General features: G+C 34.5%; 2 protein-coding genes and 1 pseudogene across 2 annotated transcripts; 2 read left to right on the top strand and 1 right to left on the bottom strand.

Moving 5' to 3' along the window:
- Positions 1-1346: 1346 nt before the first annotated feature.
- On the top strand, positions 1347-5260 carry LOC132298602 (LOB domain-containing protein 19). The gene is made up of 2 exons (XM_059795002.1): positions 1347-1856; positions 4869-5260. Exons 1-2 carry the CDS (start codon positions 1569-1571, stop codon positions 5187-5189), a joined length of 609 nt encoding a protein of 202 aa, XP_059650985.1. The 5' UTR covers positions 1347-1568; the 3' UTR covers positions 5190-5260.
- A 2716-nt stretch (positions 5261-7976) lies between these two features.
- LOC132300953 (glutathione S-transferase 2-like) lies at positions 7977-13098 on the bottom strand (annotated as a pseudogene).
- Positions 13099-18963: 5865 nt separating this feature from the next.
- On the top strand, positions 18964-21488 carry LOC132299099 (uncharacterized). Its single transcript, XM_059795554.1, has one exon. It carries the CDS (start codon positions 19145-19147, stop codon positions 21104-21106), a length of 1962 nt encoding a protein of 653 aa, XP_059651537.1. The 5' UTR covers positions 18964-19144; the 3' UTR covers positions 21107-21488.
- The last annotated feature ends 351 nt before the right edge of the window (positions 21489-21839 follow it).

The following is a 21839-nucleotide window of genomic DNA, read 5'->3' on the forward strand; positions in this document are numbered from 1 at the left end:
CACCCAAATATGGGTAAAAGCACAAAGAATAAATATAGGTTAATTAAAAACAGAGTAAAAAACGTATATTGGTTCTGCGTTAAGTAAAATAAATACTACTGTAATACGTAGGGTGATTTTTCAATTCGGAAAAAGTTCATGCATCATCCATCATGTAGTCACAGTCGCTTAGGTCTGTCTGACTGATTAACACATGTTTTCTTGGAAAGATAAACGTCTTCAATTCAATAATACTTCAATCAACGATTGATTAGTGATAGAGTTTGAGTGATGGAGACATTTATTTAATTATTTATTTTGGAAAAATAATGTTACCATTTAGAGCAGCCTTAATAAATTCATGTCTTTTTTATCATCCTTAGATCTTTTTATCATCCTTCGATCATATGGCTCAAATCATAAGTGCTCTCCAAATCTAATGATAATAAAAACTCACACTTAATGATGCTATGAGTGTGCATGCATTACTCTTTTTTTAGTCCCCATATATGATACATTTGTTTTATATTAAATGTCCACTTTATTCTCAATTTTTATTCTAAAGTCGTAGAAAATCTAACATTATACCATCTATCAGCTTAAAATGAAGTACTTCAATTTCATCACATAAAAACTAGCAATAACTAGTTTGATTTGGCATACCAATTACTGAGTATGCTTGGTATATTATATATATACTCCTTGATAAAATTCTGATAAACTCATTGAGCTATTCATGTTGCCGAGAGTCCTAACTGACAAGCCAACCACAACATTAGAAATTTACTTTTATTGCACTAAATGGTAACTAAACTTGAGCCGATCATTCCATTCGTAAATTAATTAAATTTAACTGATAAATATAAGTGTAGTGGCAGAAGATTTGTGCATTTAGAGATTAAAAAATATATATATATAATTAAACCTAGCTAATCATATCCCTGTATACATAAGTACTTAAGTACACAGTATTAACCAATCATAATGGATCAGTGCGGCATTCAACATGACAGTAGCACCTCTCCCTCACTCTTCTCTCTTTTTCTGTGAACCTCTTTGTGTTGTGTTTGTGTGTGTGTGTGTGTGTGTGTGATGGATAGAGTTGAAATGGAAATGACAAGAGAGAGACGATTAGATGGGATGTTTGTCCCACGTGGGATTCGCACGTGGGTACAATACTGCGGCGGATGGAAGAAGTTGCTACAATGTGTCGCATATATGTTTACCATGTATATATATATGTATATATATGTATGTATATATGTTTGCTTCACGCAACCTACTCCCCTACTGCTTCCTCCACCACTTGCCGTGGCTTTAAAGTTTGCACCAAAATTCCTCCCCAACCCCTCTCTCACTCTCTCTCTTTATATACATACATACATATATATATATATATCTATCATACTACTATAAAATTTCCCAACTTTAGCTCTCAACTGACTCAATTACAAGTAGGCCACCACCAAAGTTAGCCTTCCACATTTTCTAATTCACAAAACCCCTTTCCTTTTCTAAATATCCGTCTCTCTCTCTCTAAAACTGGGTGGGAAGATATATAATTTCTGTGTAGAGAGAGAGAGAGAGAGATGAGTGGTAATGATAATGGAGGTGGGCCTTGTGGTGCCTGTAAGTTCCTTAGGCGGAAGTGTGTGAAAGGGTGCATATTTGCACCATATTTTGACCCGGACCAAGGCACGGCTCACTTTGCTGCAGTGCACAAGGTGTTTGGGGCGAGCAATGCTTCCAAGCTGCTGCTCAGAATACCGGCTCACAACCGTCTCGACGCGGTTGTCACGCTCTGTTATGAGGCTCTCGCTAGGGTTAGAGACCCTGTTTATGGCTGTGTTGGCCATATCTTTACTCTCCAACAACAGGTATATACATACATACATATACATATATGCTTTTTGTATATGCATTCTACTTTTATGTTCTCTATTTGCAAAATCTTCATGCTAACGTGCGCCAGATGTCTTTTTGTGTGTGTGTGTGTGTGTGAGATGTCTTTTTGTGTGTGTGTGTGTGTGTGTGTGAGGGGTCTAGGTGGGGCTAAGGAGATTTCAGATTCAGATTGGTTATTACTAATTTACTATTAGGATGTAGTGTAAAAAAATATTGTGAAATAGTATGTTTGATTTCAACTATGCTAACGTGCGCCTGGGGCTGTGTACACGATTATAATGGCTAGGGTAGCCATTTCCGAGTAATTACACTAGTCAGCTGAGTACAAGACTATAAAGTTATCCAAAAGGCTTCAAGGTTTTCACTTATAAATTTATAATGTTTTGAATCGGTACTAGCTTTTATTTTTCTAAAAATGAATTCCGATTTATTGCTAATGTGCGCCTAGGTGTATATCATTGTCTGTATTGTATATGGATAATTATGTGTGATTAATGGGCTTTGTTGATGAATATGTGTGCGTGTGGGGTTTTTAAGCTTAGCTAGAATTAGTTTCAAATATCCAAGTAATTAAGAGTTCACTTGTGAGATTCTGCTAACATGAGCTCTGGTGCATTTGCTCTCTATTATTTCTGGTTGCTGCTAAATTACTGTTGTAACTTAAAGTAATCCAAAACAGACATATTCAGTGAATTTTTTTTCTACTCAGATACTAAAGTTTTCTAGTATCATTCCCATGATATTCCCTCAAAAAAAAAAAAAAAAAAAAACATGTATTATTGTGCTAATATGCACCTGTGTGTCCCATGTTCTCTTCTAAATGGAAATTAACGTGGAGAACTGCAAATGTCATTCAAAATAGTCCGGGTTTTGTTTCTGGTAAGACTGGTTGTTTGACAACACTGTTAATATATAGTTCTTCATATATGCATTAATTTGTTGCCACGATAATACTAACGTGCGCCCGCAGCTTGGCATCAATTTCTAGGTTTAACCTTATAGAGCAAAAAAAAAAAAAAAAAAAAACTATGAAGTGCGACTGTTAGAGTACTATTTTTTGGGTAAGGTAGAGTTCCATTTTTTACATATATAGTAATGTGATTTGTTGTGGATTAATTCTATGGAAGTTTTTTTTTTTTTTTTTGGGAAATTTTCTATGGAAGTTGAGTCCTCAACTCTCTTGCCAACTTATGCTTCTACACGTTTGTACATATTTCCACACACGCACAATATTTTATATATATATATAGAGAGAGAGAGAAAGAGAGAGGAAGCCGCCATGTAGTGGTGGATGGTTATGGACTGAAGGGTCTTGATGCTTGCCGGGGCTACTAAGTAAACTTGGAAGCTCGAGAAATATTCAAATGTTAGTGTTTTGACTTTCTTCCTTCCTTTTTGAGTTCTTATCTTCTAGCAGGAGAAATAAGACATGTTAAGGTATATATTTAAATATATAAAAATAAAATATCATTTGTTTGATCAGTTGTGTGGACGCAGAATTTAAGTCTCCCTAGGTCAGATGATCAAATTTTCTTTAATTTGATAATAATAATATTATTGTTACAAAATTTTGATCTTGTTTGCAAATATACATAGGATCATCGAGATTTTAACCATTGACTAAAGAGAACCAGACTAGTCAGTATTGTAGTAAAAAATTGATAGCATGTTGGACTAATGTAATTGTTTTGCACGAGTCCGAGGTTGGCGTCATGATATAATTATTAATGATAAAGGTGTCAAAAAAAAATTTTGGGTGGGGGAAACAGCCCTTGGTTGAGATCATCATATTTTATGTGAGTAAAAGTTGACATTATGTTAACGTAGAATAAAAACTCACATCGTGATAACGTCAATATCACTCACATAAAAATTGTTACTAAAGTTATCCGAAAAATTCCCTATCATGAATTTAGTGCTGTTTTTAATCAATTGAAAAGTTATAATGCTGTATACAGTGTGTGTATATATATTTATATGTGTGTCTATATACATCCCACTGTACATGCATTATTGGATAGAATAAAAAATTGGGTATATAAACACCAATAACGTACCCTTATCTTTGTATTAGGTAAGATGCCAATTCCTGCTTAGAATTGACTACTCATTTAGTTCTGGGAGAGATAGTGATGACAAATTAAAGGTTGAAAATATTCGGACAAAACCATAGATTTTCCTAATAAAATGATATATATTAAAAATGAAATTATATAATTTTTATACACTTTACCGACCTATATATATATATATATATATATATATATATCTTCAAATTTCCTCAAGTTTATTAGAAAATTAATAATTCCCCCCATCCTATTTTGGCTCCAACATCCTTATCCTTTCACATGTTTGCAGTTAATTTGCTTCACCATAATTAGATGAATATTATATTCCCTCTTATACAGACAGTATTACTCACACCATCTCATTGATGTATAGGGATCACAATTCACAAGATCAATTATTAGATGTTATGCCATTTTGATGAAACTAGAGAGAAGAGAACTAATTAAGATTATCCATGTCAGCTAGCTAGCAAGTTGATCAGTTTTTAATATATACACAAACTTGTCCATAATTTTCAATAAGACCGCCAAGGGCTATATTTTAACCATGTATTCTTTACCTCCCAAAGCAGAAGGAGAAGGTTCAATTCTCTATAAGAACAAATGATCGCATTTTTAATCTATGTAAATTCAACATGAAAAACCCAAAAGCTCTGCCCCTTATCCGGTTATCCCCAAACTGAAAAATGGTATATTTTTCTTTCGATTTTGAAGAACTAAGTTTGCTCAATATTGCTAACATATATAGACTATGTAAATAATATTTAAAAAAAAAAAACTATGATACAATTAACACATAATGTGGAATGTAGTGTTTAATTATAAGTTGCACAAGCAGTTTGGGGACTAATTAACCTTTTCTTGTTTATATTGAGGCAGTGTACTGATAACAATTTTTTTTTTATATGATTGTAGGTAGCTAATTTACAGGCGGAATTGGCATATGTTCAAGCTCATCTTTCCACCTTGCAGCGTCTCCCTCTTCCGGCTCCTCGGCCAGAAAGTCCTCCACCGGCTAACATTCAGTCCTCTTCGGACATGGGATCCACTTACGACACATCAATGCATTTTGATCTTCCTTCACTGTCACAGAATGGATCGACGTCAGAAATGGTGAGTTTGTGTAGCCCTATTGATCAAGAGCTCGAAGATGGTGATCTTCAAACTTTAGCTCGCGAATTCGTTGTGTCTAGATACTTGCCAGGAGTAGGTGTCCGGCCCTCGAGTTCCCAGTGAAAATTAATGTAGTGGTTCTGAACTCAAAATTATGCATCCTTTTTTCTAACTATATTAGCACATTTTGTATTGATCATTTGATCTTAGAACTTTAATCAAATGTACTTTTTGTTACATTTTTCTACTTAGCGTATTAAAACTATAAACTTAATTCAGACCTTTGTTGATCAGTACTTAAACCTTTTTTGGGGCTATAAAAACTCTAGAACCTTTTATCTTGAATTGTTGCTGTTATGTTTTAAACTTTTCACAGTTGTTGTTTTCATAACTAGGAACCCTATACATATCACTTAAATTATGTTATTTTTGCATTCGGGGGAGTTAAACCTAGGATGTCAGAATTTACGTGAACAATGCTATACAAGCCCCGGCTATCGGCCAACAGCTAAATTATTGACGAGGTAATGGTGGGATCCATCACTTGTTGTGGGGTTCAATTCTCTCACATCAGTATATAACTTTTTCTTGTATATATTCAATGATTAAGTATTATGTCATAATCATGTAGTTATGAATTATATAATAATTACTTAACAAGAATCGAAATCGAAACGGTCCTAACGGTTCTTAAAAATTGAAACCGGAATTAAAACCGTTGAGACATGGAATCGGAACCAGAATCGAACCGGTTCCACAGTTCCAGTTCCTTTTTAAAAAATATATATAATTAATGACTCTAAGCCCTTTCATAGTGCATTTTTATGTATAATATTGTACATGGGAATATAGTTTACTATATATATCTCTTTGTATGCATCAATTGATATATATATTAGTAATTATATAATTAAAAACACAATATTTATAATTATTTAACGATTCCGATTCAGGATTTTGTAACCAGAACCGTTATTTAACGGTTTCAAAATTTCAGAACCGAAACCGAAATCGAAACTGAAGCATCGGTTCCGGTTCGGTTCGGTTCGGTTCTACGATTTTTTTTTTTTTTTTCGGCACCCCTGTTAACAAGGTTGTCAAGTAGATTGGGCTTTTCTGGCACAAGAGGCTTCGGAAACAATGCTATTGGGCCCATCCTTAACCCAAGTCGCTAGTAGTCCTGTATTGAGCACATGCCATGACAAATGAACAAAATGCTTCTATTAGGAGCTTCTTCCAATGGCGGCACCAAGTTCATCCTTCTTTGCCTGTTCCCCAAGTAAAAAAAAATTTCCCAGAACATTTTTTTTTTCTTTTTCACAATTTTCTTGCTTCAAATGGTTGATGTAGTTTTAGAATAACTTGGAGAATTAATGTTCCATATTTATTTTTGTGCATGCCATGTTCTCGAACCAATAAAAGCATCTTTCCAATTGTGAAATTAAAAAATATAAATCAACCACCAAGCTATAATATAGCCCAGTAATATAAAAAGGGAAAAGATTAAAAAATAATATATATATATAAAATATAAATCATGAGACGACCCTAAGCCCCACCTATAATTGCTTCCGATAGGCCAGAGGCACATATAATACCAAGCAGGCCCATAACGGGCCCAGTAGGCTACAATAGGAATATAACCCTAAGTATATTAGGAGTTTACTCCAATGGCGGCACCAAGTTCATCCTTCTTTGCCTTTTCCCCAAGTAATATATATATATATATATGATAGCCTAACCCAGCACCCCATCCCAGTAATAACGTAAGAGAGCTATTTCCTATTTGTCTCGTGACTTGATTGATGCATTCTTGTCTTTCTTATTCCATGTAAGTAAAGGAACTGGAAAACTCCGAACGGCACGGTCCACAGAAGGTTGAGAAAGCAGTTCGCCTATTATACACCGAGAAAGAGAAAAACTTCTATATGCATAGGATCTTATAGAAGGCTCCTTTGGAGGATCATTGGCTTGCATCTTTTCCTTATTGTTCGTTCGCGGAACCCTAGCCTCCTTACTTCTTCTCATCTCTCTCCTATTAATATTTTTCTGCCGGAAACATGTTAATCCGAAGGCATGAATGGAGGTTCAAAACTGAATTCGTTTGGCTTGAGAATACAAATTCACAAAGTTACATACAATCATGCCTTTGTCGAAGAAGAGAATATCAGAGATTCTAAAGAATCATACCCAACTTCGACCGAGTCTTTGTTGGATGAAACATTGTTCTCTCAAATCCTCGATCCATTCCTCTCTACGGTCGGAATCATGATGAATGAACATTGCCATAATCGCATTCTATCTATTTGTCGTGCAATGACAAGTATTGACACAATAAGTCACAGTACTACTGCGGTGCCCTTTCCTGTCATGGACAGGATGAGATGTGGAGGGCTCAGAATGTGTTGCCAACCTTACCGTAGGCTCCGATACTTCCTCCATGGATCGATGTATCATTTGTTTGGATCATTTGTTTGGATAAGTTTCGGGTTGGTTTTGATGTGGCAATCATTCGTTGGCTCCAACAATGACAAATTGTAATTTGTGTGATTGTTCTCCGTTTTCCATTTTTCTTACCTATAAGATTTGTTTCATTTTTTTTTTTTTTTATATGGAATAAAAATACATACTTTTCTTATTCTCTAATTTCTAATCTATGTTTGTGAGTATATTGAAGATGCAATTATATGAAGGAAATTCAGCTCTCCCTTAGTAAATAGAATAGTATGAAATGAGTGATTCTTCCTGTGCAAAAGTTTTAGTTAAGTAGAGTTTTTGCGAAGAATTAAAATCTGTTGTATCGCAAAAGTAAATATTGTAACAAAACATAAAAGTTTGCAACAAATATGCGTTTCTTCACAAGATAATACCATGGATGACAGAAAGATCTGTAAGGTTGACAATTAGTCATGTGCAAAAAGGAAAAGACAATCTTCCGGATTTATGAACTCCAGTTCACTCAAAACACACACACACACAATTTCACTTCCATTTATCTAGTCTAAAGTGGCAGTCTTTTGAACAAAGCTAGCATTGGGGAAGGCAGCCTTCCCATATAAATACATGAATAAACGCCAGAATCCAGAAACCATATAAAGCTAATACTGTAAATACAGATTCATTGCGTCTTAGAGGCACAGATAAAGCAGACTTACTGTATAGCATCAGGCTGTCTTTCGGGCAAAGAAGCTTGGAATTCTGGTAAAGCCTTGCATGACTCGTATATAGCACTTAGAGTGGGGAAGTTGGACTGCAAAAACAGTCACATAATTATTTATCTTATGAAAGTTGAGGGGTTAACTGGTAAATAGAGTAGTTATCCCGAAAGCCATATATTGGAAGAATAATGAGATCATTCTATCACATTGTATTGCAATTCTGGAGAGCAACCATGGACAAAACGCAATCCTATGTAGTTGGATGTTTACTTAATGTCAATTGTTCTTTGTCTTTCAATACTGCATTACAAGATTTTTGTTTCACTAGCAATCTATCTATTTTAAATATTCAAGAATTAGGGGTGCCAGTGAGTCATGTCAAGTCGGATTTGTGTAGGGTTGAAATTAGCATGCTAGGCAAGATAACATGATCAACCCGAACCTCTTTAAAACTGTATTGGGTCCATGCGAATTGAAAATTAGTTTCGTTTGACTAAAAGGTATACAATTTTGAACTGCATCTTACAATCCTATGCTGTGATGATCCAGAAATGTTAAATCAAGTTAGGTAGCATTAAAAATTTATGTAGGGCAAAACCCTTGTGGTCTCCCTATAGGATTGCTAGAAATGCGGGATTGCAAGTTGGCTCCTATCTTCACTGATCCTACTCTTTGGCCTTAAAATAATATTCTTGCCAACTCTTGGAAAAATTAGTGCATGTTGCCAAATAATATTATAAAATGAAGACTTGCTTATCGAAAAGTATTATAAAATGAAAACCAAGATCCACTAAAACGGTGGAATTGAGTCATTTGTACAAAGTTTGACCTCATTTTGACTAGTTGACCGCTTAATTTAGGTCATACCTCTTTTTTCCCTTTTGATTGGTTTATCTTGCTATATAAGTAACGTAAGAAAGGACAACCTTCTCTCCCTAAAACTCAACGAGTTTATTTCGTACCCATTAACCTCTTACCTTTATATTTACATGTAGGTGTATATTTTATCAAGATATGAGACGAAATTCAATTCCTTGTCCTCTCTATAGTTCCAGAAACTCTTTCAATGTTCTGTTTACGCTATTATAATACTCTCTGAAGATATTCTACTTATTTTAAAGCTATTTTATTGCCTTTTATTCCTCCTCCTCTACTCTCAACCATCCACTGCAAATGTTAATTTGACCAACTCTTCGCACCAACTAATTAATATCCCATGGAATTCACGAATATATACAATAGATCCTTTCCACATGCATGGACAAATCCTTCTAAACAGATACTCTGAAATCCTAATTATAACTGTTTTATGTCTGTCCATATTGTAGACCTTCGTTGTGGACTTGGCACAGCCTTTCATAATTCTTCTGCAGCAGCTGTTTCTTAAATGATCTTACTTAGATTAATCTAGTACTGAGGAAAGGAAGCACTTAAACTTAGGTGGGAAATTATATGCTTTTGTGTCTAGGCTTTATTTGGAAATGATAAAATGAATGAATGGAAGTTGGAAACAAAGATGCTTTCACCATATGCAGCAAGAAAACAAGAAACAAACAATTTACAATAGAGCAATAGCTATTAAGCATTATATGGAATTTAGTACTGGTATCTGATATAGAAAAAACATAGTACAGTGCTGTGTGTGTTTGACTGAGGGGAAGGTGGCAATGGGAAGAGGGCATACCATGTCGACATTAAACCTCTTAGTGGCTACAGCGATTTGCGGGGCCAAAAACACATCAGCCTGCAAATGACAACCCCTAGTTAGTCTTGGCTCTTAGATATTTTCTGTTTAAACACCATAATTGTTTTTCTGTTTTACTCTTCCTCATCAAGCATCGGCTAACATCAGAACAACTCAGAATTCCTAATCATTGAAGCATCATATATATATATGACAATTATTAATTAAATAACACCAAGAAGCACAACAGTGAACCAGTTCCTGAAACAAACCTCTATAATTGCAGAGCGCAATATATATATATATAAATAAATTGTTTGAGTCAATGTGAAAGAGAAAACAAAGTATTAGAGAGATACCATGTAAACTTGTCACCAGTAGCATATCAGCCAGTGAAATCTTTCAGTAACTTTTCCAGAGCTGTACAAAAGATGTATAAATAGTCACGAAAAAATGCTTTCTGTTTCAGTTTATTCAAGTACAGTGCGATAAAACTTTCAGGTCGCATTCAGCTCATTATTATGATTTGAACTCAGTGAGGTATTACAACTACAGCTTGGAAGCAAAAGAAATTTAAATTTTGTAGACTAATATTAGTAATATATATATAACATACCTTAAACCCGATGGTAAGATGAAAAGCAAAAAAGAAGTATCATACAGTCACAAGTCCATTACAGCAGAATGTTCTGGATTGGAGGCCAGCAAAACAGAAATTTATTAATGCAGAATGTATAGGAAGTATTCCATGTTGAATCTAAGAGATCTATCAACAACGTGATCCACGTAACATCTGCTGATTTGATAGAGTCATGCCATTAGTTTTAGTTGCCAAATATCACTTCAATGACAAACTAAAACTCAATAAATATATTTTTCAAGGGTTGCTGCCAGCCTGCCAGTAGCAACTAGTGCCTATTATTGAGTCTAGCAGCTTAGAAGGATGTATCTTCACCTCAACAGAATGATGTGACTGAAGAAACCAGTACCCGTAATGGTATTATGCATATGATACCAATAAGGCTTCAACCCAACAAAGTAGGTTTCAGCAAAAATTATTTAGTATAACTTCGATATCTACCCAAAAAAATGAATGGGGTGCCAATATAATAAAAATATGAAACTTATCAATAAAATATATATAATAAAAGTATGAAGGTCTTTACTACAATGAAGTTATCAGAATCTTGTCATCAACAAAGTAAATATCATCCAGAGGAAATATAATTGGAGAAAAATACAATTTATCTATCCCATACCAAACATCTTGTTTTTTTGGCCTCTTTGAAGGCTTGAGGCGTTTTTTGGCCTTTGTGTTTCTTTGGGATCCGCTCCCCTTTTGAGCGTTATTTATAAAATTTTTACTTATCAAAAAAAAAAAAAAAAAAACTATCCCATACCAAACATCAAGTCATCAACATATATATATATATAACAAGAAAATTTTAATTACGTGCTATAAACATATATATATAACAAGAAAATTTTAATTACGTGCTATAAACAAGGGCACATTATTTTGAAACTCAATGTTTAATATTGTGTGGTTAATATGAATCTACAACATCTAAATTCTAACAAAAACCTTCAGGAAAACAAAGGTGTCTAAGCACAAAACTTAACCACTGTGATAAGGCGATGAGACAGAATAGTAAATGAATAAAAAGATAGAAAGAGAACACATTAGAAATACAAAGATATTTACTTACCATGGAAACCTTTCACTATGCTGTATTGAGCCCTAGATAGTCGCTCTTTAGGACCAACTTTTTCCTCAATATACTTCTATATGAAGAGGATATATTCAAAATTTCAGTGCAAGTAACCAACTCAATCCACAATATATATGTGACTCTAAATCATAAGCAATCTAGACATACCAGCACTGCCAACATATGAAGGGGCTGTATACCGGAACGGACAATACTTGCAGCCTGTGACATAGCATACTTCGTAGCTCTTAGCATATTTGACATACACTATAAAATCTATTTGAAAATCATCATACACCGCACAAAAACATAGAAATTCGAAAATGAGTGTCAGATTCAACGTATCCACTATTTTTGTTTTAAAATTGACCCATAACGAAGGAAGCCCTCTTGTAGCCTACAGGCTTCCATATTTAATAGTTTTATTTATTGGCTCCTTGTCAATGGATTCCACAGCAAAGTCGTTGACTGTCATGAGGGCATTTAGTCCAGTAATTCTAACTACAAACAACTTTAATTAGCCTTCACTTCTGAATGTGACACATGGCCTTTAGTTGCTGATTAATTATTCAGTGAAAAAGGAGCCTACTAACGTAACACGTGCACATTCAAAAGAGGGATCATAACATTAATCTCAGTGTACATTTTTTTATCCCACATACAACTGCACAATGCCAAAAGAAAAATCTCAGTGTAAATAATGCAGCAAGTCTTTATAGAAATACAATTCAGCATGAAGAATAAACAATGATTTCAGATCTACCTGGAGATTGATAGCTCTTAGACGAGGATCAACGGGCAATAGTGCATTTTGAGGATACTTCTCTTCCAAATACTAACCAGAAAACGAGAACAATAATTTGCGTTCGCTTAGAAATGTAAATAAATATTTGATAGAAAAGCAAATCATAATAAAACCACAAACTGGAAATCAATCAATAGTACCAACCAGCAAGATTGCATGTGAGTCCGAAACAAACAAATCACTGTCAACTAAGACCGGAACGTAATGGAGTGGATTTAATTTCTCAAATTCTGCAAACTCAGGCACAGCATTCATTAATTTTATCAATTAAATATACAATTATGTAATTAATCACCTGCTTATTTTTGCATAATCACATTTTTGAAACAACAGTGACAGTACGAACCAAGATCTTATACTGAAATTGTGACTAACGTATTCACCTGGAGTAAACTGCTCTCCTTTTGCAAGATTGACTGATTTGTACTCATAAGAGAGTCCTGAACATCCAATTTAAGTAAGTTAAACACACTAATATGTGCAGCACACAAGCTTAAATTACAGAGAGTTACATCGATTCGGCCTTAATTGGAGCTCAAAATTCAAAAATTAGGCTAAACATAGTACAATTTTAGCCTTTGAGTTGTAATGCGAAGCGTACATGCCACGCACACGAGCTTTGCCAGTGTGAGTACAGAACGAGCTTCAAAGCCGAAGAAGACGATGTTGATGATTAATCGCCAGGGTTTCCCTGCAACGCAAATTGATTAGAGAACTACACAAATCGAATCGTGCATTTGGATATTGGATGTTCGGAACCCTAATTTTGTGCGTGCGCGCGTGTTAGAGAGAGTACCAGTGTTTCCGAGGCCATGGTAGAGACTAGAAAGAATTGAGAAAAGTTGAAGAGCGATAAACCAAACTTCACACCGTTAAAACATAAAACGGCATCGTTTTGTCCTCTGCGTTAACTGTCAAATGCTCCACGAGTTCGTATGCAAAATTGGACTACAGAGGGTGGGTACTTTTGTGTCTTTATTCAAAGTTCTAAATTCTTAATACGGTTTATAAAATTTCAACAAATGAAAAGATTTGTGATGGTTTAAAAATAAACAAACGAATGAAGTTATTAAAATGGATAGAATGAAATTAATTTATCAATATTAAATATTTGGATAAAAGATTTAGTTGTTTATTTCTTACTGTAATAATTTGATTAAATATTATAATAGATAGAATGAATAATAAAATGTGGATTATTATCAATTAAAAATAAAAAATTTGTGAATGCAAGTATATTTTATCCAAAATTTTCAATAAAAATATGAAGAAAAAAAAAATGAAAACGAATTGATACTTTTTACATTGCTGAACAACCCTTACTATTTATTATTTTTTTTTATTTATTATTTTTTTTTTTGAGAGAATGACAACATATAAAAGCGAAGGTATCCATTAAAAACTATTTCAAATTTTCCATTTCACAATAGTAAAAATTTATGAACATTGATTAAATACTTTCCTTTTTGGGTTGTTAAATGCTTAAAAATGGGAAGGAAAATTTTTTTTTAATATGGGAAGTAAAAAGATCCGAATCTGCTCCAGTGCACCTCTCACTGGAGCAGGTCCATTGAGAATTAAGGACTAAGATCAAACCACCATTTTTGTCACATTACCGCCTAATCACCTCCAACTCAGCGCCCACTCAGCAATTTAGTGAACAAAGTTATTGATGTCCTTTTTTATTACCAGATGTACTAATACAGCAACCAAATCGTAATTCAACTATACAATATACACTTATACATTATACATACAAAAATATATATACAAATCTTATATACAACAATAAATCGGTATTGTTCAATATCCAAATATACGTTTAACAATATATTATATACAAAAATATTTTATTCTATTCCTTTTCAGTAAAATTACAAATCTCCATACCGCATACACTTATACATTACATATATACAAATAAATATGTACAAATCTTAAATACAAAAATATATCGATACAATTTAGTATCCAAGTATACGTATAACAATATATTATATACAAAAATATTTTATTCAATTCTTTTTCAGTAAAATTACAAATCCCCATCTTATATACAAAAATATATCGGTACAATTCCATATCCAAATATACATATAACAATATATTATATACAAAGACATTTTATTCCATTACTTTTCACTAAAATTACAAATAGTAAACATTGATTATGTATCGGTATAGTTCATAATCCAAATATAAATTTATTTGAGATTTTAAGATTTTGAAATAATTGACTGATTATATAGATTTTAAGGTTTGGAATTGTGAAATTGAGTTGTAGAAGTTAATTTTTTTAACGTGATATTAAAATATGTTGATGTTATATACACTTCATACAGTATACATGATTTTAAAAGTTGTGATAATTATAATTTGATCTCTCCAACTTTTGTATTGTATGCTGTTACAAAAATTAGGTGATGGAATATGCAAATCTTCATATATATATATTGAAAGTATTTGTGATTCTTATTATTAATTTAGGAATTGTGAAATTAAGTTGTGAAAGTAATATTTTTTTTTTTAAGGTGTTAAGAAAATATATTGATAATATATGCAATTCATATATGACACGTGTTTAAAAAAGTTATGATAATAATAATTTGATGTAGAAGTTAAATTTTTTTTTTTTTTTTTTAATGTGTTGGGAAAATATGTTGATGATATATGTAATTCATACATGATACACGTTAAAAAAAAAAATTGTGATAATAATAATTTGATCTCTCAAACTTTTGTATTGTATGTTGTTACAAAAAGTAAATGATGGAATATGCAAAATCTTCCTACATATATATTGAAAAAATTTGTGATTCTTATTATTAGTTTAGAAATTGTGAAATTGAGTTGTGGAAGATAATTTTTTTAACGTGTTAGGAAAATATGTTGATGCAATATGTAATTTATACATGATACATGTTTAAATAAGTTATGAGTACAATAAATTGATCTATATACTATGATAAAAAGTAAATCACAACTAATATAAGATAAATTTTGATATATCATTATGAATAAAGTTATAAGAAATTCAAAATAACAACCTAATACTTATAATGATCGGAGCTTCAGCTTCTCGCCGGACTATCAGAAATATTTTGGGGGAATCTCTACTTTTCAGAAATTTTAGCTTATTGCCGGAATATATGTGAATTTTTCCGACTAGATCTCCTTTTGTTTGCTATGCCTTTTTTATCTTCACTAAGAGAGTTTTTTTTACACATAAACATAAATAGCAGAGTTTTGGGGAGAGTTTCTTCACCGAATTTCAAATTTCAGAGATGAATTTCCTATTTGATATTTCATTCACAGTATATATATAGTAGAGTTTTGAGGGAAGATCAACTTTCTTATTGGGGAAAAATTGAAAATTGAAACTCAAATACGATTTTAGAAAGATGAAATAATACGTGCATAAAGAAGATGTATAAATTACGCCGGACTGGATGATCGGAGCTTCAACTTCTCGCCGGACTGAAATTTTTTTAGGGGAATCTCTCCTTCTCGGTGCTTCTTTGAACAGGGAGATCCTTTGCCTTCCAGAAAACGTCAGATTCCCCTTCTCGGAGCTTCTTTGAACAGGGAGATTCTTTGCCTTCCAGAAAACATCATCATTCAGCTTATTCTTCTCCAAAATCTTTATTTTTATATCTTGATTGCCTTGTTTCTCGATTGCACTTGATCAAGGAGTTCGGTTTGGATGTTAGAAAGAGAGAGATATTTCAGAATCAGTTTATATATGGCATTTTTTGGGGCAAACTCAATTTTCGTTTTGGGGGGAATTTCAAATTGAAACTGAAATGATGTATTATGTACAGAAAGGGTAGAAGCTGCGGAGTATTATAAATAAGTATGTACGTAAATGGTATAAAAAAACTACCGTACCTACCCATTTTACCACCTTTGTCATATCAGTAGAGGAGCCTACCACTGGACATTTTCTAGTGAGATGCGAATGGAGAGGATTTCTTTCTGAAGTAAAAAGAGTCGTTTTAAAACTCCTGCGCTTACCTAATTGGCGCGCAAGGCCCCACAATCCAACATGTCCTCGTGCAGGTGGTCCTCACTCACCACCACCGAATAGGAGCCGTTTAAATGAGCGTGTATACACACACATAGGGTTTCACTTCTCACGAAGGCACAATATCACACAATCTTTCGTAAAAAAGCACCAGCTAATCACACTCGTCCTTTTTAAGGTGAGAAATTATTAAATGGTCATGATTAGTAACATTTGATGAACTAGTTAAATATAAATTCTCAGATTGAAAAAATGGTCCTATAAAAATGTATTAATAAATTATAAAATTTTTTGATCGGAAAATTTTCATTGGACCACCAAATATCAAATGTACGAGAAAAACATATAATAATATCTCCTTTCCAAATTCTTATTTCCACATAAGCCGATCGTGTGACGACCCTGGATTTTTCAACCTAGTGTCTCCTGTGATAACCTGAACCGGATCCAGAAATGCGGAAGAAAAAGACGTAAAAATGGCCTCAAGAGATGTACATTATCCCTAAGGCACCAATATGACTCCCCATGAAGCCATGGAACTCAAAGATAATAAGTGCGGAAGCAACAGTTCACAAACAGACAAGAATGAGCCAAAGGGCAAAATGGTCATTTCCTAAAATAAAAGCAAAGCGTATACTAAACAAGCCCTAATTCTAGTTCCTTCTATCTTGAATTGTTGTTGTTATGTTTTCGTAACTAGGAACCTTTTCACAGTTGTTGTTTTCATAACTAAGAACCCTACACATATCACTTAAATCATGTTATTTTTGCATTCGGGGGAGTTAAACCTAGGATGTCAGAATTTACGTGAACAATGCTATACAAGCCTCGGCTATCGGCCAACAGCTAAATTATTGACGAGGTAATAGTGGGATCCATCACTTGTTGTGGGGTTCAATTCTCTCACATTAGTATATAACTTTTTCTTGTATATATTCAACGATTAAGTATTATGTCATAATCATGTAATTATGAATTATATAATAATTACTTAACAAGAATTGAAATTGAAACCGGTCCTAACGGTTCTTAAAAATTGAAATCGAAACTAGAACCGTTGAGACATGGAATCGGAACCAGAATCGAACTGGTTCCACGGTTCCGGTTGCTTTTTAAAAAAATATATATAATTAATGACTCTAAACCCATTCATAGTGCATTTTTATGTATAATATTGTATATGGGAACATAGTTAACTATATATCTCTTTGTATGCATCAATAGATATATATATATATTAGTAATTATATAATTAAAAACACAATATTTATAATTATTTAACGATTCCGATTCAGGATTTTGGAACCGGAACCGTTATTTAACGGTTTCAAAATTTCAGAAACCGAAACCAAAATCGAAGCATCAGTTCCAGTTCGGTTCAGTTCTACGATTTTTTTTTATTTTTTTGGCACCCCTGTTAACAAGGTTGTCAAGTAGATTGGGCTTTTCTGGCACAAGAGGCTTCGGAATCAATGCTATTGGGCCCATCCTTAACCTAAGTCGCTAGTAGTCCTGGATTGAGCACATGCCATGACAAATGAACAAAATGCTTCTATTATTGGTTAAAAATATGGGGGTCACTTATGAATTGATTCCACAAACCTTACTTGATCGGCTTCTTCGGCCTGTGGGTCCAAGAGTACCTACCTATTATGGGCCTCTTTTGGTGGATCTACGCAACCCAGCTTCAAGCTAGATTTATCTCACAAGTAATTACGTGTGTAGACAAGGATGCTTTAAGTTGAATTTCACAGTATTATCATAACTTGAATTAGTTAAAAATTGACATGCGCATTTTTAGACATATAATTCACTATATGTATTATTTTTTAACTATTAATCTTTTTTTATTTTACCTTGGAAGGCGAGGAAAAATAACCCGCCATAACTGTTCACCGTTCAAACATTATTTGCTAAACTAGGTGATTTTAAACAATTTTAATTATTGAGTGGCATGACACATCACAATGTCTAAAATTTCAATTTACTAAATTAGGGAATTTAATACTTTCTCACTTATGTACATACTAAATTGGTGTGTTGTACGGTATTGTAGATGTCTTTAATATAATTGAACTTGTTTTAAACGCTTTAAATCTACTCAGTTCGAACTAAATTTAAGTCAAATTTAATGAGTTAAATACAATTTTAATTGCGTTAAAAAATGAACAGAAAATCTAACAAAAGATCCATATAATTTAACTTATCATACACCACGTGTGTGTGTATATATTTTTACCTTCACAAGAAATATATTTAAATATTCAAATACTTAGTAACTTTTTACTATGAAGAAGTACCTGTACAAATTTTGGTACCTTAAAACATTAAGTCATGCTAAAAACAGCATCAACAATTTAATTTAAAGGCACACAAAAAAAGCCAAACTGAAAAATGAAAAAATAAATAAATAATTTGGTGAGTTAAAAGAGTTTCATATGCAGTTGTATATTGTAATTTTGTAGCCTAGGCCAAAAGCCCCTAATTTAAAAGCATTCCAACCAACAGCACCTCATCATCAGATTTTAAAACGAATAGAGAGAGAGAGAGTGTTAAAAAGGAAGGGTGAGAGAAACAAAAAACAAGCCCTTGTGTTGGAACCCAATGTCAGAGAAGCTGAGCAGAGCTGTCGCGAGAGGAACTTTTAGAGAGAGAAAGTCCACCATTTTTTGAAAGGCTTCGGGTGAGAGGTGATATGAATCCAAGCAAAACGGAAGAGGATGTTCTCTTCAACCACTATCGTCTGGACCCACACCACAACCAGATCATGGATCATCACAACGATTCCCAGCCGTCGATTTTAGATCACCATCGTCATGATCACGACCACGAAGAACCCTTCTCTCTCCCTCCTATGTCTGAAATAGTACTGTTCCACGACGATGACGACGACTCAGTGAGTCGCACCTCCTCGGACGCCGACGACGCCACTAACCACAACCTTGCCTCTTGTAGCAGCGTTGTCGCCCAATCTGACGATGCTGTTTTGGGCAGAAACCCTAAACTACACACACGGGCGTACATTAACCCCGAGCCCCATATATCCACCCAATTCTACACATTCAACAGCGAATCTCATGCTCTGATGATCCGGTGCGTTCTCCATGGCCGTCTCGCAACTCCGGAAGAGATCCGAGCTGCAACGCCGCCCCCTGTGCTCGCGAGCTGGCGCTCCGTGTGGAAGGACCGCAATGAGGACACGGCGTACCTGACGGCGTGGAAGCGAATCCAGGACAAGCTCAACGCGCACGTGGACGCAAACGGTAACGAATTTTTGTGTTTCAAGAACAATTCGAAGCAATTCGTTTCCCATTATAATCAGTGGCAGGACATAGTTATGAGTTTTCATAGCGATGCTGACTTGAAACACTTAGGTCTCAAAGATACCATAGAAAAAATTAAGCAAGTTTGGACTGTAGGTGCTAAATTTTATGGCATTCCTGAATCTTTCATTAGGGTTTGTGTTGCTGAGTGTCCTGTGTGCTCGGACTCATCTAGGTCCGGGATGCGCACGAAACGGAGACGGTTTGAGTATACAGAGTCATTTGATGTGCCAGCCAAGGAAGTGCCCCGTAAGTTGCAGCAATTGGCAGCCAAACATATGGTTGTGTTATGTATAAGGCAGAAGTATATTAGGTATAAGCCATTCATGGCGGAGGTTAAGGATTATGCTTGTCATAGGGCAGGGGAGCCTTCTTCATCTAAGAAGTCGAAGGTTTTGAAGAGAGAACCATATGCGTCGAAGAGGTGTGGTTGTGGGTTTCGGATAAGGGCAATTGTACCTATTGCAAATTACAATGAGAAGGATAAGACTTTTGTGTATCAAGAAGAGGGGATGGCAGTGTTTAAGTTGTATGCAGTGCATTCAGGGCATGAACCAGGTCCTTTGGATGGGAATGCCAGGATTATGCATCGGGTTGTTGGACATAAGGGTGGGTTCTTGACGGATGATGAAACAGTGTATGGGATGACTGAGGAAGCAGAGAATGAGGGTTTTGGGTTCACGGGGAAGGGTGAAGGAGACTTGCAACATTCCGTTTTGCAGCAAGTACAGGAACTCAGAAATGAAGTTGGCTTGCTTGAAGGGAGAATTGTAAAAATACCGTGTGAGCTATTGGCTTCAGTGTCACAGGAATTGGTTGATATTGTGAATAAACTTAGAACAATTGGAGAATGTGGCTCAAAGCCAGTTGAGTTCCTTCCTGACAAGCCGCATTCAGATGATTTGCTGGTAAGAGAGAATGATTTAGCAGATTGGAGTGACCATCACCATGAAGGAATGTATGGTGACAGTAAAGAACCAGAATTGATTGAAGAAAATGAAGGCAGTTTTGGGCAAACTCTTGGGGATGTTGGGCCTTGGGATCAGATTAGGACAGAATGTAGGAGTGAGAAGGATCTTTTAGGAGAGACTTGTAAACCGGAAAAGTGGTTAAGATGCAGTGAGTTTGATGAGAAAAGCATTCTTGACTGCGAGGATTCTAAACTAATCAAGCCCCCAAGGGATGATGAAACTATAGTGACAGATGTAGGTCTTGTCGGTATACAAGTAGACAGCTTCTACCCAGAGAATCCCAAATGGTATGATTCTCCTTGTGAGTTGGACTCCGGCACAGATTGTGGTGATAATGGATTCAGGCATGGGGAGATTGTATAGAGTTTTATAGAGTTTGGTTAAGCCACTCTGACATAATTATGAATTATTAGGTGCCATTCATCTATTCTCACAGTTGGAAGTGGGTTGTATATTTATGCATACAAAGATTGGAGCCTGTCACAAGATTTTAGGTGTCTTTGCTCCTTGTGGTTCTGTAAAGTACAGCCGTTGGGCTTCTCTGCACATACTTTTTCAGATAACTATTTGTTAACCATGTTATAATCCTTCAAATTTAAAGCTTGGCTTTTTCATACATTCGTATCAGTGATGATATCTGTTTCCTGTGTTCAATGAAGTTCTTGTATTTGTTGTATATGCAGTGATGGTTTTCCACCAGTTCTGCTGCATTTTTTTATATATAAGAAAACCTATTTTATAGTGATATGTTGTTATTTTACTTCTCATATAAGCATCTTCTGTCTGTATGAAATCTTATTATGTATGTCTGTGTGCATGGCAAAAGGTGCAAGCCCCTTACAGGTTGGATTTGCTACTGTTTCACATTAAAATTAACAGTAAACATGTTGGTGCTATATTAACTTACTGGCCTGTGGGTTTGCCATTGGCTTTGTGGTCTATACTTTTCTTGCTAGTCATATTTAATAATAGGATCGTGTCAGCAAGCCTGTTTTACCACTTTCATATGTGTGATACCCTATCCAAGCACATTCTTTTTGTGGGTGTATTGGAATTGTTTTACATATCTTATACTTTAACTCACACAACAGCTCTA

This window comes from Cornus florida, unplaced genomic scaffold (assembly GCF_030987335.1).
Source record: "Cornus florida cultivar Cherokee Brave unplaced genomic scaffold, ASM3098733v1 CherokeeBrave_3.0.0_Hap2_Chr03, whole genome shotgun sequence".
Classification (NCBI taxonomy): domain Eukaryota; kingdom Viridiplantae; phylum Streptophyta; class Magnoliopsida; order Cornales; family Cornaceae; genus Cornus; species Cornus florida.